This window comes from Pleuronectes platessa, chromosome 17 (genome assembly GCF_947347685.1).
Source record: "Pleuronectes platessa chromosome 17, fPlePla1.1, whole genome shotgun sequence".
NCBI classification, from domain to species: domain Eukaryota; kingdom Metazoa; phylum Chordata; class Actinopteri; order Pleuronectiformes; family Pleuronectidae; genus Pleuronectes; species Pleuronectes platessa.
Genome location: NC_070642.1, coordinates 13954093 through 13977346, shown reverse-complemented (window position 1 = coordinate 13977346; position 23254 = coordinate 13954093). Strand labels below are relative to the sequence as shown.

General features: G+C 44.4%; 1 protein-coding gene across 1 annotated transcript; it reads right to left on the bottom strand.

Moving 5' to 3' along the window:
* Positions 1-3603: 3603 nt before the first annotated feature.
* LOC128460302 (bcl-2-modifying factor) lies at positions 3604-16427 on the bottom strand. The gene is made up of 4 exons (XM_053445430.1): positions 16291-16427; positions 13144-13389; positions 11584-11816; positions 3604-7990 (listed from the first exon to the last, which is right to left on the bottom strand). The coding sequence occupies exons 2-4, from the start codon at positions 13364-13366 to the stop codon at positions 7874-7876; spliced, it is 573 nt and encodes a 190-aa protein (XP_053301405.1). The 5' UTR covers positions 13367-13389; positions 16291-16427; the 3' UTR covers positions 3604-7873.
* Between the last annotated feature and the right edge of the window lie 6827 nt (positions 16428-23254).

The window sequence follows — 23254 nt, the reverse complement described above, 5'->3', positions numbered from 1 at the left end:
CCTTTCAGAGCGGCACGACCTATTCTCTGCGGACAGGAAGTTCATTTCCTCAGAGGATGGAGCCCCACCTATTGGGGTTTATGATTCCGTATGATGACTTTTTAACAAACGGCCCCTCTCTGCCCTTCGTGCTATTCTCTGTTCCACCCGAAAAGGATGTTTTTGCCCCTCACTCGACATTTAGGATGTTTTCATGTTTTCTGTGATATTGTAGTCAGATGTTTAGCATGGCCTGAGGCATATATGCATCAATAAAAAACTATGTAGGTGGTGGAGAAGAAGAGACCTCTGGAGATCAGGCACTTCTTACTGAAAACTCATAATGCAGGAAGCTGCGTCCTGTGATAACCTGTTTCCCCTGACAGCAACTGTAAGACACACAAAGCTTTGGGAAGGTGATAATGGAAATGTCATCACTCTGTCGTCGCCTCACGAGATTGTTGCAGATTTATACTCCCTTAACACATGACGTCAATTTCAGGATAAGAGATGCTTTAACTTATGTTAAGTTCCAAATTGCTTTGAAGAAAAGGTGTCATGTTTACACCACTGCCGGAGCAGATAAAAAACTTGTATCTCCTGCAGAGTCCTTGGACCCGGTACTGACATCCGATTGTATCCGTTCCCTTTACAGGCTTAAGTCAGATTATATTGTTTTAATGGGTTTAACCCACGACAATCAATTTCTGTAATTGTTATGAGGATAAATAAACTATAGGAAGGTTCTGTATCATGAACTAGTTTCTCTTCTCGCTTTGTATTTTTTCAGAAAGTTTGCAAAACACTGGACAAAAGAAACATGCTGGAAATCAGTTCTTTATGGCGAATGGAGTTAGTCGAGGACGTCCATGAAAGACCAATGTCCATCGCACTCAGAAAAGGTCCTTGAAAGACCTCGCATTGTGCCGCTCAGGCAACAGACAGACACTGAAGGGTTAACGTCTCCCAGGCAGAACTAAACAAAAAAAAAAAGAGAGAGAGAGCCGGGGACTGGAGCTTCTTCTGCTGCTGGAGCCGAGGCGTGACCCTCGAGATAGGCACCGGGCTATCATGAGGGCGTCTCCTCCAGCGCCCGGCCACGAGAACACAGAGGTCTTTGTGTGTGGAGAAAACTGCTGAGCCAAGCAGGCCCTCGCCACCCCTCACCCCCCACCCTTTACCATTTTCCTTTTTTTTTCTGTCTCCCTCTCTCTTTCTCTCTTTCCTTGAAGACACACACACACACACATTCTCATGCACACACACACTTGTCTGTATTTACCAGCAGCAGTCCCGCGGGGGGGACTAGGCTTTTCTCTCCAGCTGGTGTTGGGTTAAGGAGGGATACAGAGCCTGTTTTGTGGTTACAACATAAAGCCTGGATGTGTTAGCAGTGCATTCTGGGAGACTTTTTTTTATTTAATAAGCTTTAACATAACCTGCTGAGAAAGATCCGAGTTTCCAGTTATGGTAGAAGAATCCTCATCCTCCCTCGGCAGCCCGCCTGCTTTTCATCTCTAACCATTGTATGAAGATGTGTTTACTGGTCTGCTCGAAATTCTTCACAGCGATTTGTTGTTTTGCCTAGAGCGCACACATTGAGGAAAACAAAAACAAAAATAAAAAAAAGTAACACGTCTTTTTTATTTACTGCCTTATGTTTCACATAAATCGAGGGCATCAAATGTTTCTAAAATAAGAAATGAGAGTGGAAACAGGGCAGCGTCTCATTAGCTCGATGTTCGGTGTGGTGTTCTCCCAGTGTGGGAAACACAGACAATATGGCTTTATTCCTTTCAAGTAATGTGACAATCCAAAATTATCCCATAGCTCCCAGTCAACCCGCCCCACGCGAATACAGGGCAGGTCGCCCCTGTCTGCGAGTGGTTTGCCGTGTGCGTGTTCAAACGCTCCCTGACTCTCTCTCACCTGAACGCACTGTTGACAAAGCAGGGACATGCTTGGACATTCTGTGTGAATAGTGAAAACAGCCATAACAGTTTCTGACACATCAGGACATCGACTCATATCAGCCCCGGCCCTGCAGCGTGACACGCAGGCCTTCTCTCACACACACACACATTTACCTTCCCTTGCTGCTCCTGTCTACACAAAGCAGCAGCCTGGGGGAGATCACTCCAAAAACACGGTGACACAAAAAGTGAATCATAGTTTATGTTGGGCTGCATCTCTCCCCCCTCCCGCCTCCCCCCCTGGAGGCAAGAGCATGTTTAAAATGAAAACAAAAAAAAAACGTAGCGCTGAGCTCCATCGTGGCCTCTGGGGCTCGTGAGATGCTTCTGCTGTTGTTCATGCTGAGTTAGCTTTTGAGGGACCATCAGTGGGGTTAAACCAGTGGTGTCTATTCATAGAAGAGGTTTTTATCCAATTTAAGTGACGATGTTTGGGGTTAAAATGTCCACGTGGTTCGGACTGGCCGTCTGTTTTGAAATAGTCTCATTAATTTGGAAATTTTGGTGATAAGTATTCACTTTGAGGTCTATTGTTTACTTTGGTTTCTTTTATTAAGATGTTTCTTTATTTTAACCATCAAAAATATGAAGAAAATGACAAGATAACTAATAATATTCGGTGCTTGCGGAGGCAGGAAGTCCTGTGGGCATATTTAAGGCCCTCCATATAATTAATGGTAAAATGTTCCTAAATTAAAAAATACAAAAAGTTAACATGCAGAAAATGATATGAATCCGAATATATTGGGATCGACAAAATAGAATTAACATGATATCTATAGTAGAAAGGGAGCTGTAGTGAACAGCACGATGATATAGTGGCTAGCAAGTGGTTAGCAACAAGATTTGCGGTTCGAATCCCAGCTTGGCCGAGGCCTCTGACAGTCTGTGAATGTGAAAATGAATGTGCTCTATATAAATATATGGAAATGTATTTGTCTGTGTGTGTTAGTCACTGGCGACCTGTCCGCCTCTCGCCCCATGTCAGCTGGGATTGGCTCCAGCCCTCGACCCTCAAAAGAATTAGTGTTGTAGATGATGGATGTAAAACTATAACAATAATTATATTTTTATAATAGAAGCAAAGCATATGGGAATTTGATGTGTGAGGGTGTGTTGTGTAAAAGGGGGGATACTAAATTACGTTTGTGAGCAACTCTTTGTCTCTTTCACATCCAGCTGATCTGTCATCGACTGAGCCACGTCAACTATTATGAATGAGATCAGAATCAATCTGGATCAGAATCCATCTTAGACAACTGACTAATACTATTTTTGTGTGTAGTCACAAAGCATTAAATGGCTCATTTGGATTGACCTAAAGTCAATTAACTGGATTATTAACATTGTACAAGGGGATATCAATCTTCTGTTCCCACTGCTCACGTGAAGGGAAGTGATTTGGCTTCAGGTCAATGAAATATTGGCACAATGTTTAACGGAACGGCTCAAGAATCCAACAGCTTTGCCAATTGTTCTTACCAAAGAGCTGTTGAGAAGAGTGTTGTTCACAAATGACACATCACTATTCAGTCATTCATGTACTAAAAAAGTTGGTTAGTCAGAGACCAGTGAATATCAGTAATTGGAGCCAACGTTAGAGTACTCTTTGCTTGTTTGTGAGTAATTACAGAAAAAGATGCACAGGCCATTTCAATTGTCCATAAAGTTTTAATGAAAAAAACAGCAATGTACCCATTGAACAACAAAAGAACTTAAGAGAAGTTGTAAGATTTGGAGAGCCAAGCTCTTATGTACAGCATATTGCACTAGAAAAAAGAACAAACATCCCCGGTCCGCCTCCATCGCTCCACGTCCTGCGCTGTCTGGAAAACGGTGCAGCTGACACAGAGCAGTCCCAAAGATGACACAGCCAATGCTTTCACGAAAAAGAAAAAGAACTGCTACATCTGGACTGGGTCTCACTTCATAGAACACATGAATGTGAAATCCTTGAGACCACTCTGAATTTAAAGAAAGCGCCGTGAGGACAGTACAAACCCCCTCCGCTCAAACACAGAAAAGGAGTCTGAGAGAAGTTCCACTGTTCAGTCCATGTATTAAAAAGAGATATTGTGGTTTTTCACTCCATTAAATTACATTCAAACCCTTAAGGATACAGAACATTTTTTTTTCAGGAATGTCGGACATGCATTTTTACTCCATTTACATTTATCGAAAAAAGCCCTTGAACTGAGAGTGACAGCAGAATTGGCAATATCCGAAATCTGAAAAATTGCCGCAGCACTGAATAAAAAGCAATCATAGAAAAGCAAAAAGAGTCGTGTTGTAGTTCTTTCTCCGTCTTGTTACAAAAAAGCATGGAAAAAGTTTTTGATAAAATTTTATAAACATGGCAACAGTAGCTGTCAAATTCATGTCAAATGTATAAAAACACCAAATCACAGCACTTGACAGTTAAGATGCACTCGTTCTTGGATATTTGAAAAAAAAAAAACAATTGAAGAAATTTGATAGCAAAGACACTGAAGGCTGAACGTATATAACTAAATGTTTCTCGTGAGTCCAGGTTGTAGCAGTGACACCGACCCAGTGGCTGCTCAACCCAGCTCCCGTACAAAAAAAAAAAAAAAAAAAACGGTGGCTCATTCCTCCTTCAAATGTAAACCCGCAGCCCTACTAGATTGTAGATAATAAAGCACGAAAAACCAGCATTTGATTTTTCTCGGGGGAAGGGAAGTTCAGCACAGGAGTAGAAAGAGAGAGGTGCAAAATACAGTTTACAGGTAAAAAATAGTTGTTGTTTTTTTTACAGTGCACATGGATTGCAAACAGTTGTCTCTCGGTATCGAGGAGGTTCTGCGTGGTGGGACCTGCCGTTCGTGCTGAGAGATGTCAAAGGTGGAGCCGGTGCCTCGTGAGCTGATGTGAGGAATCACACAGATTTATGCTGTTGTTGTTGTTGTTGTTTTTTATTACGTATAAAAGGCACAACAAACGTACTGTTCGTGCCGACTCTACCGTACGTTAATCTCACGGAGCCCGAGTGAAACAAGAGCCGTGACCAGTGACTTTTGGGTAATTGTCTGCCGAGTGTTGATGATGCTGATGGGGATGATGAAGATGTGGGCGGGGTCTGTTATTCACAAGGCACATTTTGTACATTTGATTGTCTGTTAATCACGTGTTTTGTAAGAGAGACTCACACGGTTTGTGCGAGGACACACGAGGCACGTGGCTTTCAGTCCGACCTCCCCTACACACAGGCATCGAATACACAACCGAATGCACACAAACAAGGAGAAGAAAATTGGACTGTACACACTGAGAGAGTCATCTATACAGTAGCACTGAGCAAATATACACAAAATAAATTAGAATAAATTATCTCCAAAAGTAATCTAACAAAGTGTTCTCAGTATAAGGACAGGGAGTAGTTAAACGGGTTTAAAGCTTTGGACTGACGACCAGAGTGCAACACAATATCTGAACTGGCTCAGCGATCAGTGTTTGCAGGAAACAAACTTTTGGTTCAGCTACTGACGGTTAAAGGACCAGTGTGTAGGATTTAGTGGCCTCCAACCGACACCAATCTACAGCAGTTTTGGCCGAATAACTTATGAAATAAAGAAGATGTGGAAGACCCTCTGAGTTTGTTTGGTTCGGTCTGGTCTAATGTAGTAACACGGAAGATGAGCCACTCCCATTGTAGTTGTTAACAGCTCATTCTAAGCAAAAGAAAAAAACAACTATCTTGGTTTAAGGTGATTGCAAATGAATAAAACCACAATTATGAATATTATAATCAAATTCTGCTGATAGACCCCTTTGTTAATCCTTCACACTGGACCTGATGATCTGTTTCACTTCCATGATGATGCTGAGGGAAGCTGCTTCGGAACGTTTTTTTAAAAGTCTGAAGAAATGTTTTTCACTCGAAGGCGGAATGACAGCCAACACATTTCATATTTAACACGGAGGTTAACTACTCCCTGAAGAAAACATAAAGCAGGAGAAAACCCATCAGTGTCTTCAAAAGTTCATATCATGAATCTACAACAGACTGAAAGAATACATCCAATGAGAATTTTTGAACATCTTATTTAAAGTCTCAAAAGACTACAAATGGCTGTGTCGCTGCGAAATGCTAACGTAGCAGCTATCACGTTTAGATCACTTAACTGTCTCCCACGTGTGTGTGTGTGTGTGTTTGTAAAATGCTTTTTCGGAAATATACACAAGCTATTTTTTAACTGTGAGGCTAAATGTACCACTGGCAGTTTGGTGAAAGAAAGCACTTGAATAGGAGATTAAAACGTGAGATTTCTCATACGTGTATCAGCACGACAGGGTTTGAATCAGTGCTCGTGACATTTACACCTGGAATTAAATCAAATCAAAATGCATCTCTGTGTCTTCAAACCAGAAGGTGTGTCGCAAGGGTATTCGTAAAGAGAGAGACGTATTCCACTGACGTCAGTTTGATTGCAAATGCAGCCGATCCCTACGTTTTCTATTCCTCCTTCCCACTGGCTTGAATATTGCTCAGCCCTAAAAACGCTCCTAAAGGTCGTCTCTCCCACAGGGGGCGAAATTTGCGATTGTCCACTCGGCCAGAGAAAGAAGATCCTGAAAAGATTTAGAAAGGGATGAAATTGATCCGAAGCTTTTCAGCTTTACATCTGATTGTTTCCCGTTCCCTGATTGAAATCCCACGAGGGAGATTTGAGTTTTGTGCTTATTTGGTTTCACTTTTACTGCACACACTCGGAAATGCACACGATCGCGAGTCGACAACGAGGAATCAACACTTTGAATCCTGTTCTCGACTGAAACCTATAGTACACCCAAATTCAAGTAAGCGTCCATTAATGATTTAACCCATCAAGACCTGATGCGACATATGCGTGTATACACCTTTAAGACTAAATGAATTATGGGAAAATGTAGTTTGTTTGTTTCTTAGTGCTCTCAGCCCAAAAAACGTTTTTAAAGATTTTAAATTGTAGAATTTATGGAAATGGCAAATGATATACAATGAAAGCCACTGTCAAATGCTTTTTATTTCATGTTTCTGCTTCAGAGGCTGGAAATAAAAGTTTTGGGAAAATCCCCCAAAGTTTTAGAGCATGTTCTTATTCGCCATCCTTGGGTCTTAATGGGTTAAATCCACAAAATCCAAATCTACGCTGTGGGTCGTGACGCCACTTCTACTAACACGAGTGGTCGGAGGCTGATGGAGAACGCCAGGTTGATAAAACGTCCCTACGTCTATAGTGGAAGCTGATAAAACACCAACAGTGCAACAAAAGTGTGTAAATCTGCAACAATGTCATCACAACCATGTTTTCAAATTAGCCAGTGCGGAACAGTAAAGGATAAGCAGAGGGCTTATTGTTTTTCTGAGAATAAATAAAAAAAAATGTGCCCCGAGTCCTCAAGGTTTTAAGTCAGTGACATCAGCACAGAATTGTCCACGTCCACAGTGTATCGCCAAAAAATAAAAAACAAGTGGCCAAATCTTTAAGATCGATCTCGTTCAGGTGATGTCCTGGATGCAAAAAGCGTGGATGTACTGTGGCAGGAGAGAATAAGGCATTCCCTGGACTGATGAGGGTTCTTCAAGACTTGAATTACCAAATAAAAAGAGCAGTTTACTGTACAAAATAGGTAATCTTACAAATATTTCGAAAATATCTCTTCAAACACAATGGCTTCTTCTTGGAGAGGCGGGAAAAAACAAGAAAACAACCCCCCCCGAAAAAAGGAAAAAAAAGGAAAAGAAATTCGTCTTCAGTCTCCGTCCAGCGGTGACCGAGTTTTCTTCATGTCGTCTTCATATTCAGTTAGAAAACAAAATCCAAACCCGTGTTCCATCTTACAGTGCCATCTCTAAAAAGTCTGGTCCCTTGTTTTTTGGAAATCAAGGGCCGAGGCGAGGGGCCGAGCAGGAGGTCCCCTCATCTCTGCTCCCCCCTCAGCCGCGGCACCGGAGCCTCTCTGGGAAACAGGAAGCCGAACAGGGCCACGGTGAATCGCATCCAGACGGGCAGGTTCTGTCTCTGGTGCCTCATGAACTACAGGGAGACAGAAAAAGAAAAGACATTATTAGAGACGTTATTACCATCATGGAGGGTCGCATGTTTGAAATGCAATACTTTGAATCTTTAAGACTCAAAATCAATCTGGTTACAGGTGTCGGTAGAGGCCTTGTGACCTGTGGTAAACCCCTGTGAGATAAAACCATATGACCAAGAAGACTGGATGTTTCCACAACAGTAGCTTGTGTCTAGACAACATTTCTGTCACACGCACATCCTGCACTGATACTTGTGCAGCTCAGTATCTGGTGCAGTGGCTCAATGATACCACCACCGCCGAGGACCTGGTGGTTTCACCCGTTTGCTTCGTTGTTGGCAAGATTACGCGAAAAACAACCGGACTGGTTACCACCACGCTTGATGAGGTAGGAGTCTGGGAGGAACTCACTGAATAATAAGGTCACACATTCATTCACACGAAGGTGAAGCAGATATATCGTGGGTCAAAGTTCATCCAACGTTGAACATATTTGGCGCAGATCCCCCAAAAATCTGGACCTAGTGAATTTAAATGTCGGGGCTGGTTTGTTTGTTTGTTTGTTTGCTGGATTATGCAAAAATGTCCCAGTCAACAGGAAACTTGATGGAAGGATGTGGTCAGGGAAGAACCCGTCTTAGGTGCAGAATAAATCTCAGGCATTTTTAGGGGACAGGGATCTAAGAGTTTGTACGATTTGGTGAGGCCTTATTCAATTAGTATGTACTTTTTTATCTAGTTAATAAATGTTTCATGAACCCAAAGACTTGAAATGAAATGACCTGGATAACAAGCTGCCACTCTTGTTAATGACATCACTCTATGCTCTCCTCTCAGGTTCGAGACTCTTATTAAAGCTCCCACTTCTAAACAAGACGCTCACAGCGAAACGCTTTCAGAGAGCACGCCGTCTATTTCATCACGGCTCTCTCCTGACGGCCGAGTCAGCCGGATCATTAGCAAGACACAGTGAAGGAAACCAAACCGCTCCCACCCACGGAGCTGCCTCCTCCCAGCTCTGTCATTCCTGTCTCTGTGTATGTGTGTGTGTGTATGTGTGTGTAACCCTTGTGGCCGTCAGACAGATGAAGGGGTTCCTCGCTGCATCCTGCAACCTCCCCTCTTCCCCTCCTCCTCCTTCTCCTCCTCCTCCTCATCTCTGATCCTGCCCCGATCCCGCTGGCTTTCTCTGAACAGTCGGGGGATGTTGCAGCCTGTTGCATAAGCGCTCATGTTACGATCCCTCTCTCTCTCTCTCTCTCCTCCCCCCCCCCCCCCCCCCCCCTCCCCTCTGCTCTCGCTCCGTCAAGGTCTCTGGCAGGCCCGGCAATCAGGGTCTGCCACAGGCTATTTGATGCAGAACAAGCAAGACTTAACTGAATTGAGCCGGCACCGCTAAATGTAACCCTAATTGTCCTTAATTGCTTTAATTCTACACTGCTGAGCTTATTTAAACACAGCACGCCGGTTTGTTCCACATGGGGCTCATCCTTCTGCTCTAAGCTGCGTAGGTAGAGGAGAATGGCGCGTTTTCTTTTTTCATTTTTTAAACGCTTAATTCATCCAAAACCGTTCAAGAAATCTCTCTCAGTGCATTCTTGCTCTTAAAGTTGTCAAGCTTAAGATGTCCAAACTGACGCTTAAGACTTCAAACCACCGATATAATGAGCTCGACATAAACAGAAACCCACACGGGAGCCCCCGCACCGGCAACGTCTACTTGTAGAAACGAGTGAAACTGTCAAACAATGGCTGCAAACACCGAGACGGGTGATTGGATATCATGATGAGTGGCTCATGATTATATTCCCTCTTTGAAAAATATCCCTGCACCAGCACTTATCAGAAAAACAAACCTGCAGCTTAAAACCCAACTCGACAGCAGACGCCAGACAAAAGAGACAGTTTTCTCTCTTATCTCCGCCACAGAGTTAAACACACACACACACAGGCAAACCACAACACACACACACACACACACACACTGAGGCAGCCAACGGGACAACTGAGGTATTGTGGGTAGCCGTCATGTTACTGGCTGCGTCTATAAGTGTGTGAGTCAGACTCTATTTTTAGACGGGGCGAATAAACAGCCGACACAGTCTACCCAGACACAGACGTGCGTGCCGCTCTCTCTCCTGTTCGTGACAGCGGGCGTCGATCTCACCTGCAAAGTCAACACCTCTCCTCCACTATCACTTTTTTTAAATTCTTTCTCACACCTCTCTTTCTCTTTTATTTGCATTTTTTTTGTCGAGCCTTTTCTAACGCCAGTTTAAAAAACATATAGACCACACCTTGTTGTCAACATAGACCCCACGGCTAAACAGATAAGAAACTCGAAACCGACCCCCTGGGTACATGTGTGTACTTATTAACCAGGGCTGCAGTGATGTGACCAGTGGATCTGCTGAGTCAGACCATTAGCTTCCCCTTTAAACAGCGATACAGGTGACACGCCATCAATCACACCGGGACTGCACACACGTTGTGGTCTTTCGAGGTAGAGCTGAGGCATGTGTGGGAGTCTGACGTTTTACCACACATGATTAAGCCCACGCCGGGAACCAGACAGGGTGTGTGTGCTCAACTGTTCCTCCCCCCCCCCCCCCCCCCCCGGAGCTTCGCAAACACTGAGCCCAGTTCCCTCAGAGTAAACACAAGTCTGAAAAACATGTGGTGTAAAGAATTCATCTGAAGGGCAGAATCGTCTCTCTTTTTCTTTTTTTTAAGGTAAAAGAAAAGAGTAAAAAAAAAGCCTTTAAAAACCAAAGTGGAGACAGAAGAGTAAAGGATACTGGTCGGAATTAGGAGTCATTTCATCTCCTCCTTCTAAAAAAGCCTTTAAAACAGATGAGGGCATGGAGTTCACTCGTTGGTTTTTCTGTAAGTCTGCAGTACAGGAAATATCCACTAGTATTCCTATTGTCTGTAATGACAGCATCGTCTATAACACTCTGCCTGGACTGTTTTCTGTGTTTATAGAAGACAAAGACAACCTTGGCTACAACTCCAAACAGCTGATTAATAATAAATACTGAGAGTGAGAGATTCAGATGACATTAGTTGTCTTGAAAGTAGTTGTCCTCGTTTTCAGTATGAAGTAACTAAACCCTGACTTATTAGTGGTTTATTCCCTTTCACTGAGGCCAAGAAAGTGTTTAAATCCCTGCACAAGATGTTCTGTTGCTTTGTTCCCAGGATGGAGCCACAAACTGGCACCAGGTACCTGTTGTTCCCATCAAATTAAAACTGACACGTATTCAAAAGTTTGACAGAATTTAGTTCAAGTACAGGCTGTGCCCCTTCGGTTATAAGTATATAAGTATTAAGTATTGACATGAAGGTCCACCTCCACGTTTGACCTTTCTGTGAGATCCCAAATCCCAGGAGTCACCACTCTGAGGTTGTCAAGTAAAGTGCAAGGCCCCACATCTAGAACCTGGTGTGTGCATTCTTAAAATGAAAGTTTAAAACATGTGTTAAATCTATCTTAATGTCTGTTCATGTGTTAAGGATCTGATGAATCCTCTTGCGTGCACCGAGGAGGCTGAGGTCACGTAAGGTCACTGCTCCGGGAGGCGAGGCTTACCAGTTCAACGTGGTCCTGCTGGAACTGGTCTCCGATCTCCCGAAGTTTGCGTCCGATCTGCGCCTCCACGCTCACCCCCGCTTGCTCCTCCGCCCTCTCTGCCATCCTCTCATCCTCCTCCCCTCTGCCCTCCTCCTCCATCTCCTGCTCCTCCTCCTCTTCATGCTGTCTCTCTCCCCGGTCCTCCATTGGCTCAAAGTGAGCGGGGAAATGTGAACGTAATCCAGCGCTGCCTGAGAGGAACAAAACAAATCGAGCTTCTTAAAAACTTTGTTGGATCTCGAAGATACTCAGAAGTTGTTGTTGTTGTTGTTGTTATATCGGTGGAATGCAGTGGTACTAATATGTTTTTCTATTTGATCATAGACGAGACGGTGAAAAACCTTTGGGAGAAAACTATTACTACTAATATTATTACTCAAACTCAGCCGTGTCAGGTTTGATCTTCTCGTGGCTGGAGACGTTACAAGATCAGACACTCAAAGAACAAGTGAAGAATCCACAGACAACACAGAGAGAGTGTGTGAGTGTCTGTAGGTGGGAGAACTCAAAACACCTGATTAACTCAACAACAGCCTCAGTGAACTTCTGCCTTTCTGTGGGTTGTGTCATTGAGTTCACTCGTTGCCTCGAGCAGGCTCTTCTGCAGTAATGCCACTCGGAGGGAAAACAATAACTTTTATGTGTTGATGATGTCTGACGCAGGAGGCCTTGCAACCGTGCTGTTAATGTGTCGAGAAGAAAAATGGCGCGGTGCCAAGTGCATGACCTCCATTGCTGGTTGGATTACAACGAATGACAAGGTGATGACAGCGGTGTGTTTATGTATTGACGACTTTAAACCCAGAACAACATGTACGTTGTTGCACAACAGCGGCCTCCTGCTGCATCACTGGTTAGAATCCGATTAGGCCGCTGTCGCACTGATTTGAAGAGGGGAAAAACGATATTGGATTAAATCCGATTAACATATTAATGTGGCTACCTATGTATGAAAGTATTGTCAGACTCTTTCAAGAATTGCAAATTTAATATGCAAAAAAACTTGAAATGGCAGGAATGTGATTATAATAAATCATATTTAAGTAACTCCTCTTTTAGTTGCCCTGCACTGGCCCCCTCTGACTCTTCAAATAGTTTTTAATAGGATACAGCATTTTATTAAACCAAAGAACTTTTAAATCCTCATAACTCAAACAAGACAGTGTCTTCGAATGGGCTGTTTTTCTAAGTTCTAAGCATTCTCATTATCCTAAATGGGAATCTCAGAGTAATAAGGAAAAACAAATATTTACTCTGTTTTGCGGAAATAATTCAAAATGGAATTTAGTTTGTCTCATCGCCCGAGAAAGAAGACTTCTGATTATCAAGTTAGAGACAGAGTTTCATTCATTTTGTTCTGCTTGGGGACGATTCCCAGAGAGGAACCTACCACTCAAAAGGAAGGAGTAATAGTGTGAGGTTACTCTGCGTGTACATCATCCACTGCTGTAGACTCAGTTTCTAAATCCATAATCCCAGATCACTTCAGCGGGGTCAAAATCTCTCATCCCTCCTTACCGTGAAAGGGTATGCGCGGCTGCCAGTGCAAGCTGCAGGGCAGCGTGTTGATGCCGATGCTGTTGTTGTTGTGACCCCGCGACGTGGGCACGGCGGCGGTGACGGCAGCCAGGGCCTGTCCGGCTGAGATGGGCGTGGCTCGGTCTTCGTATTTGACGTCCCTGAAGGACGATCCCCAGAGCTGCGAGATGGGCTGTGACATGTCCTCCTCCTCATCATCCATCCGACGCCTCAGCGGTAAACTCCCTGGAGAGGAGAAGGGGGTGGGGGGGGGACACGAGATGCTAACTTTAGATTTGTGTACATGTTTGTGTTGTTTTGTCAGTGTAAACACGGCACCGGACCCACATGGGATGTACGTGCTTATGATCTTTTTCTGGGAGGAAATATGGGGGTGTGATTTGTTTCAAGAGCAATAAAAAAAAAAGTCGGTGGAAACTTTGCCCTCTGGCAGATGGAAAAAATTATCTCACCCAGTCGACGTTAAATGGAAATAAATCATTAGTCATTATAATGCCCACTAAGAGGCTTATGTTGTGTGAGGTAACACTGAAAACAAACAAGACCAGAGGAATGGTGTCAGAAGCACAGATGGATCTGCCAATGGAAATCCATACGTCCCCAAAAAACATACATGAGGGCAGATGTAGCTGCAGCCACCATCTCTCTTTTTCCATACAGTGATGAGTCACAACAGGAGCCAAACGTATGGAGACACCCTGTGTGTAGGGGGAGGGGGGGGGGGGGCAATGCTACACCAGAATTACCACCCTCCGATTTTGGCACGTTTTTTATAGAGACTGTGCCAAAAATGTAACCGAGTGCTAAAGGATCAACCGCAGAGGCTTTTTTTTTTTTTTTTTCTCAATCTAAATTACCTTAATCTGGAGGAGTGTGCTATGGGGCCGAGTCGGGATTATGTCTCTCCTGCACAATTCTGCTGCTCAACATCTAAACCTGTGCTCACCGTTTCCTCTCGCTCTCGCCCACACAATGACTGGAGAGTGTCTCCTCTGACAACACACAAACACACACACACACACACACACACACACTGAGCACCAGGTGGTCTGTGAGTGAAACCAAAGTTTCTGGCTGTGTGCCGTCATGTGCCGCACGCAGCCGCCGCTTCACGAGGGAGATAACGAGTTTCGCTCCGTCCTCAACTGCGCCTGCCGAAAGCAAACACCCGCACTCTCTTCCTAGTTGGCAGCACGCCACAATCTCAACTACTGTTACATCTTCTTTTTTTGTGTGTGTGTGGCTTTGTCGAGGGTGTCTGTCTTTCCCTTTTTATTGTGCAAGAGGAGGCAAATGGGCCGGGTGGACTGGCAAATGCACAAAGTTGAAACTGGATACACTGGTATTGTGTTTACAGAGAGAGGCGGCCAGACCTATGTCTTTTTGTGAGCCTGTCTCGTTGCATTATGTCATACAAAGTACACCTTGAACCACTGTGGGAAAGATACTGTTTGATTAGCCAGGCCGCGTTACTATTAATTGGTACACACACACACAAAAAAACAATATTGAACCACACATCCTCTGGGCTTCATTGTTACCAGGGCATTGGGGGAATTAAATTGATCCAATTGGCCAGTGTGAACTAAGTAATTGGGCTCTGCTGAAATTTAGCACAGCAACTTCTCCTCCAGGCAAGTTAAGCAGTAGATTAATTAAAGCAAACTAAGCTGCAGGGGCATCTCTGCAAGTCTGCAACTGTGCAGCAAGTTCCACTGAGATCAAATGTGTGCACTTTGTGTTGCGTGTCAACGACAATGTGAGTCCTGTCTTCAATTTCCACAGGCGCTGGACAGAGGACTGGCAAGATTACCATAGTGGCAGACTCATAGAAAGACACACACACACACACACATACACACACTCTGCCTGGGGCTACAGCGAGGCCTGGCAACCTCCTCAGTGCTGGACAGAGGCTCAGAGCTGCAGCACTAAGTGGCTCCCTCTGCTGCTCCATCTGTGCACCAGGCTCTGCTCCATCCACTGCTCGGGCTGTTGGGTGGGGGTGGGGGTGGGTTGCAAACAAGGTGAGAGCTCTGCTGCTATTTCGCCCATTGTCTCCATGTTTAACAGGCAATTCAGATCCCTATGGAGCCCAAGCAGGACACAGCTAATCACACACCTCAATGTTTTCAATTGGTATGCCGGGGTACGCATTTTTGAAATAATGATGCAAAACTGTTTGAATTTGCACAAAAAACAATTAAAAACAATTGATATTATTTCACAGCAAGTTGTTTCAAATTATCAGTATGTGGGTTCCGGATGTCCACCGGGGACTCGGTGCAGCTTTAACCGCATCAGGAGCACAGTGCCCGGGGTAAACATGCCAAGTTCGACCGCTTGGGACTTGAGACATACAAATAAAAATAAAAACATCCCTAACTTCTTCTAATGAGGAAACCAGTGCACACGATACGCTGAGACATGGACACAACTAATAATAAAACGTCCTCAATTAAAACAATTTCAACTTTTTTTTCTCTCATATTTTTTAATATAAGTGGCTGCAACTCAACGCGACCACCCTGACTTATTTGTTTACTTGTGACGGCAACAACAAACAAACAAACAAGTAAGACGCATTTCAGAAAGATGTCTGATCTCTGTTTGTGTTATGTTCCGGTGTTGTGACTCCTCCAATGACACTTTCTCCTCAGACAACTCTTCCCCAAAACAAACACCTCTGAGATAACAGCACGTTCCACTCGCTCGGAGCCGATATTAGCTACTTATGCGAGAAATAAACAAGAGGGGGGGCCAATTTAACTTTGGGTTGTTACTGTATAATGACAATGAAAAAAACATTGACCGACGGGGGTGACTTGTAGACCCGGGAAAAACATCATCAGCCGGAACGTCAAGAATCCACGCGCAAATAATCACTTTGTGCTTTGAAGATGAAAGGAAACACCTCAATGAACATTAACCAACCGGGACGTGGATATATCAAAGACATGCTTTCCAACGTGTGCCACCAGCCTGGAGGCTCCTCACCTCCGGCTCCTGTCAGGACATGCCCGAGCCCCGCTTCCCCCGGTTCGTGGAGCTCAAACTCCCGCAAAAAACCCAGCACGGGACATTTGAAATGTGAGGACAAGCACCAAAAGGATCCGCGACACTCACCGCCAGCAAACGCGCTTTCCGTGGCGATCGGTGGAATCCTGACAACCTCCCGGTACCGTGTCTCCTATCCGGACTGTGCGCGAGCTGCTCGTATCCCCTCTGTGCATCACAGCCACTCGTGGATGTTTGCTGAGTCGAGTCGGGTTTGTTTTTTTCTTCTTCTCCTCCTCTGCCCCCCTCTTGTCGAAGTGGCCCGCCCCACACGGCCGGGACACGCCCCTCCGTCGCAACGTGAAAGGGACCGAGTCAGCGACACAGTTGTTATGCAAATACCGCACAGTGGAAGGATATAAAATCAGGTTACAGAAAAAAAAACATCTTAAATGTTTATTCAGCTAATAATGCATTGTTGAGATTATTTACCTAAATCAAAAGGGTTAGGGTTAATAATATTGTATTATATATTAAATATATATATATATATATATCATTATTTGCAACATCCACTTGAATTCCTAGAAATAATCACTGGTCCCTGTGACTCTCACACTGTTTACTTTGCCTAAGCAACTTTAATCCTCATGATGTTGCTGAATTTATGTTTATTTATATATCTAATGAAGGTTTTTATCAACATACATGCAATATTTTAAGCTATTTGTGTGTTTAATATGCAAAATGTTCATATGCAGCCATAACTACACTAGTCAAGTAAAAAAAAAAGCTCAATGTCAAATAATGTGAATTGTGATCAGGAAGCGACATCAAATTTAAATTGTCAAGTAAAGTGCAAATATCTCGAATTAGTTTTTAATACATATGTAGTAAAATCTATTCATCCAGCTGAAAACTGGTAATTCTTAGCCAATAAAACCATCGTTTGTCATTTATGGAGCATTTTAACCGAATGCCAGTGGTCTCTGCACAAGATGTCGAGCTGTTGCTGTATTGTTGTTGAGGGTGGAAAAATAAAAATACAGTGTGTGGCCCTTTAAGGGAACAATCCTCCTCGCAACCATAAGCTGGCGACACGGGGCTGGCCAATCGGGTGGTTTGTTTTTGTCCCGCCTTCTGCTCCGTGTATCTTGACACGTGGAGGGGGAAGAAGAAAAAAAAAAAAAAACACAAACCCAGATGAGGCATGTGACTGCTTTCAGCGCCCAGCTCAGCTGATTGGGAGCCGCTGCCTGGTGGAGTGATTGCACCCACCACCCAAGAGCTGGGGGTCGTCGTGGGGATGAGGGGGGTTGTGCAGATTCAGAGATTTAATAATCACACATGGTAGAAAAATAATATAAAAATAACATAACATATAGTAGAACTCAAATGCCCTTAAATGCATTCTGGATCGACAATGCATTGATGTAAACATTGAGCCAGTGTCAGTTCAGTTCATTTCATCCCCCCCCCAGGGCAACCCAGTGTTAAACATGGCCTCCTCCTCTGATGAATCTGCTGTGACAGTGGAATAAACAGCAGCCTCGGCTGGTGACCCTGGCTGCAGGGTGGGGGGCACGCCCTCTGCATGGCATCACTCTAAAGAGGAAGAAGGGGGGGGGAGTTCAGTGAAATGAAGCCAGATCTATCAGGGTTATCGAGTGCAAAACAGCCAGGCAAGAAAAAAAGTGAGACTATTCAATCCATCGCGTGAGTCAGATCTTTTCCCAGGAGACGATTCTTCTGGATGAAAGCAGATGCTGCAGCTGTAGCGTGGAGCTGTGGTCAGCCCGACTCACGGATGTTGTGTTTTTCACGCCGTCCTCCTCTCTGTTGTTGTACAGCTGCTAATGTGCGAAGTGTGATTTTCTCCAACCCGTGCAAAGTTTATAGGCAACCTGGCAAACAACACCCCCCCCCCCCTCCCTCCTGCCTCTGCCTTGGTTAATCTCCTGCTTGACAGCTCCCAACCCCCCCTCCAACTTCAGCGCCGCAGCGAGAGGGACCCCACCCAAAAAATTTGGAGGAGGGGATCAGATGGTGGTTGTTTTTTGCTCGCTCACTCTTTACTGCCGCTCTCACTGTGTGTGTTTGATTAATGGGGGTTGTGCTGTAAACCACAGTAAATCTGCTCAGTTGTCAGTCAATGCAGACTGAAGCAGTCGGTGGACATGAACAGACGATGATAGCTCCATCTTTCAGTGTCTTTGCTCTTAAGACATCCAGTCTTTGCGGGTGAAGTTTGCATCCTGCAGCCTCACAAACAAAATCTTTGCATTCATAACAACGGGGGGAAAATGTCCTGCACATTCAGATGAGGTGTGGCTTCTATGGGTAGAGCATGCAGGAGGCAGGAGGACATGATGTACAAATTCTGCAATTAAAATGATTTTGTTTAAAGCCAAACCAACTTTGGTCCTTATCATCAATAGCTCTTAAATCTCTTTATCTTTCAATGTCAAAATCTTTTTTAACGTCTCCTCTTTTTCATCCTGAGGTATTTTGTAATCTTCCAATTTCATGGCTGCTTAAAATTTTCATCAGCATGTCCACTCACTATATCCTGCTGCATTCTCATATTTGCTCATAGAGACATTTTGCAGACATTTTACCAGGGGGCTGGCAGAAGTTACAAGTTACGTTACAAAGTAAAAATGGTAAAGTAAGCCAACGGAATGTTCGCCAATACAAATATTGTTACTTCTTCATGTAACTTTTTGACCCGCTGGCTCTAGTAGATTTCTAAACCTGAGATAGTCATTGAAGCTCATAGTTGGGACTTGAAGAGTCAAATACAAATACACTTAGATGAGCCAAAGTTTTATGTTGGCATCAAATAATTGTGCTAATATATCTATTGTTGAGTAAAGATTAGATGGTAATGATTCGAAGGACAGAGCTGTATTATAATTACAAATAAGTAGTGTTTCATTAAAGCAGCTTTTGAAGAAAATAAATGGAAGGCAAAAAAAAAAAATCCCAATGGAATTTAAAAGTGAAAAACATCAGTTGTTCTGATCTGGTATTCAGGCATTTACAGCTACTTTTCAGAGGTGGAACCTTTCAAAAATTAATTAGTCCGCTGTGTGCTGCTTTTGAAAAACAACGTAATGAAAAAAAAAAGAAAAATCGAATCGCCCTTAAGTATTTCATCGCTTTTATTCTCCCCCGAGTTCCCTTTATCAATAACTAATTAGCGTTCACAAACAATAGCTCCAAGAATAGAGCGTTTCAGTCACAGTCAGTTATCTCATCGCCGATAAACTCCGCGGCACGGTTTAGTTCCTCATCAGTCTAACTGCAGTTTGGTGAAGTCTGGTCTGTTTGAACACGGAGCCACGTTTGTGTTGCAAATACAATTTTCTTCCCTCTGTTTTTGGCAGAGAACATAACATGATGCGCTGTCAACGCGAGACGCTGAGAAACACAAACATCATTGTGCAATCTCATCTGCTGTTTTAAGTCATTTGCTGTCTCTTGCTTTGAAGTGCACTGCCTCAACCCCTTTGAAGAGTGAAAACAGCCTTTTAGTGTCGCCGCTGAACTCAGAACTTGTCATCTAAACTGAAACTCCCGGTACCTCTAATGTGTCAGGTGCAGTGGCAGACAAAGTGTCCCAGCCCATTTTATATCTGAGCAATTTTCCCCAGTGAGGCAGTCACAAACTCTCCACAGTGAGTTATTTCTGACTGCGAGCTGCCAGCCGAGGTGATAAGGCTTCTGGATGTTGAACATTTTTTCAAAGTTCACTGCATAATGATACAATTTGCTTTGTGGCTCTTTCCCTAATGGTGCCTGACGTCCAGACGCTTTGTCTTCAATCTTCAAATCCGTTCCGCACCCAAACAGCTCCATCAGTGTTTGTGCATGTGACGCACGCACCTTCGCATCACAATTTTATGGTTTTCAATCTCACCACCATCTAATTATCCACCTAAATCCCTGTTTGGGGAGACGGGTTCTCGCAAAAAATTCGATTGTGAAGTTGCGTGACAGATGCCAAGTTCTCACAGGCTATTGGCAACCGCTGTCCGCCTCCCCCCCCCCTCCTCCTGCCCATCCTGTCAACACGTCTTGATTTTAACCACAGGTAGAGCGGGGACTCAGCCAATGAATGCGGCTCTTCTAGAGTTCATCCAAAGGTAACACATTTGAAGCCCAGAACCACCCCGGGGGAAACACATCCCTACGACAATGCTTATTTTGACACCACTTTAATGCCATGAATTAAATGAAACACCGCAGAAAACAAAGCTGAGCGAGCTGTCGTTGATGTGTTGTATGGTAATGAATTTGATATATCGTGGTTTTCAGTTTGTCTTCAGTTTGCAGCTGTGATGACAAGTTGCAGTAAATGAGCAGTTGATGATGAGCAGCGGCAGCTCAGGTGGTAAACAAACCATTTGTCAGGTGGTGTGGCAGCTTGTGACCTCTCACGGAAGCTGGATGTCTCACTCGTGGCCGAACCAAATTGATACAAACCAGTGAGTGATGGAGGCACGACAAGCAGCTAAGATTGTGTCTGTTCGCCAACAACAATGATGGCTCCTACATAGGTCAGCAGTTTATAGGGGGGGGGGGCAGTGTAGCCAATAGTTCAAGTGAGACGACCACAACACACAAGGAGGTCATTTCAATTCACCATCCACATGTTGCCATGTATTTAATGGCCTTAAAGACCACTGGCTGTTTACAACATGGCCGCTATGACACTAGCGCAGCATCCAAAACAATTGTGGCCTTAGATTCTGGTTATCACATTGTTATTGTTGGATATGTTGGGGGCAAATTGAAATCCACTGAGGTTTTACCTGTTATTTCTTTGATTTCATACCCTCATATAACAACATATACAATGCACATGTACAAATCATTTTACCTGGGACCCGTGAGTCAAAGCCGACCAGACGTGTTTGGTCATGAAGACAGTTCTCTATTCATTGAAGAGGACTCAACTGCTTCTTCAGTCACAACTGAACAGGAAGCCCAGCTGCGTTTGACTCATTACTCTGATTCGGATGACTAAGTGTTTTCAGACATACTCATACATCAGTTTCACCAAATGACCTGGGAAACTGTCAAACAACTACATGACTTGAGCAGTGAGGTTTTTTTTGGCAGTGAAAGTGTTGAGTGATAACCGACAGCTTTTTAAATTACAGGTCACAAAGGGCTTTCGTGCTAACCACCAGACTGCAATTGTGTTGCACAGAACTAAGTATGTTATTCACATTTTAATTCCTATTTTTGTAGTTTTTGGCCATCGATTCTGAATGTTATACTCACCAGAGACATTGAGTCAAAGAAAGTAGAATGGCTACAACAAAACCTGATGGGGCAGAAAGTCAGATAGGCGGTCGACAAATCCACAAAATATGCATATTATGTAAACGACAAAAACCCAATAGCACCAACCTTTAATTGGTGTCATGCATTTGATGTAGGAAGTGGGAGAAAAGGTTTGTATTTTTAGTATAAAAAAATATATACTGTCACTGGAAATAATCCAGGGTTTTGCAGAGTTCTCACCTTGCCTGGTGATAGTGTTACTTGTTGTGACTCTGTGTGTACGCAAGTGGCAATAATGGGATTTTGGGGAGACCTTGTCAGATGTGATGAACTGCTTTGCTCTGTTGACGAAGGGGGCAGAGGGGGGGGTGGTGGATGAGCTTGTTATTTAGAGTCAGGAAGCCCAAGCTCTTCTGAATAAACACACCGAGTCACTTAATCTTGTTACCGCGCAATCTCGACACGTTTTTGAGCTCCGACCGAGCTCAGAAGTTCAGGTGCCACTGTACGCGTTGTGATGTGCCGCAGCATGTGCCCCTGCAGTTCTACATCTCTGCTTTTATACAGCTCCTCTTCAGAGATGTCACACTGCTTTCCGAATACTTCATTGGCTGTTAAAGTGTCGATAAGCGGCTGCTGTGCGGTGGATTTAAAAAAAGCAAGCAGAATCATTGAAGGAAGGAGACATGGATGGAAATAGAGATGGAGTTGCTCTTGTTTCTACGGTAACTGTCGACGGGGAGGTACCAGGGATGAGAGTGGAGAGAAAACAAACCTCCCCGCTCCGATGGCAACAGCACAGCAATTGGTTCTCGTTTCCTGCGAGGACAGGAAGAAAAAAAAAAAACATAACAAGGTCCCCTAGTAGCCCAGGAGACACAGTTCGATGTTGCATCAGAAAGCAAGAGGCAGGGCAAAATGAGCATGCGCTCGCAAACATGCACACTTGTCTTGCACACGCACACACACACACACACACACACACACACACACACACACACACACACACACACACTCGATCTCACACACGCGCACAATCACATGCTCCACTTCACTCGGCTGCCGCCCCTCCCGCTCGTGCTCTCCCACTCTCCCGCCAAAACATCTACAGCACGTGAAACCTGCCTAGGAACCGGGGGGGAAACTTCCGCCTTGCTCGGATTGGCTGAGCTCCCTAGCAACCGCGTATGCCCAGCCAGCCAGTCAGGCGCGTTGTGAGAGGCACACTGACCCAATGAAACAGATTATTCAGAGGCGCGGGCAGGCACAGTGACCTGGTAACAGTCAGGAGAAGAAGTCAGGGAGACGCTGGAGGGGGAGAGGAGAAGCTTTCTGTGATTGGCTCCCCGGTTTCCTCCTCAGCCTCATTGGTTTCGTGCCTTTTCTCTTTGCAGTCATTCATACATTTCTCTGCCTGCCTCAGCACTCGCTCCTCCGTTTTTCCTCCACCCCTCCAGCCAGTGCGTTCAACTTCCAGAGTGGCCACCCTGCCCTCGAGGAAATCCACTGCCCAAGGTCAAAGGCAAAGACTGCGCTCCTGAAACGGGATTGGTTTAGACGGGCGGGAGCAGAACGAGATCCTAGTAACAAGTCCACCTCGTCGTGTCGGGATTAAGGCTCGTGATCAACAACTTGTTAAACAACACGAGTGCTCCGGCTGATGAGCTTGTTATTGTCACGCCTGTAATGGACACGGGCCAGTGAAAAAGCTTAATTAGCTTTTCACTTAATAATGCAGCGTTTGACAAGGGGTGTTCTCCGGGCAAGATGCAAGACGCAAATTAAGCAAATGGTTAGT

What these genes read in the sequence shown, in the direction of transcription:
- LOC128460302 (XM_053445430.1), bottom strand. Translation starts at nt 13,366, where the DNA reads ATGGATGATGAGGAGGAGGACATGTCACAGCCCATCTCGCAGCTCTGG. An exon ending in GCCGCGCATACCCTTTCACG is followed by an intron (nt 11,817 to 13,143) that starts GTAAGGAGGGAT and finishes TGTTCCTCTCAG; the next exon opens with GCAGCGCTGGATTACGTTCA. An exon ending in AGCAGGACCACGTTGAACTG is followed by an intron (nt 7,991 to 11,583) that starts GTAAGCCTCGCC and finishes GTCTCCCTGTAG; the next exon opens with TTCATGAGGCACCAGAGACA.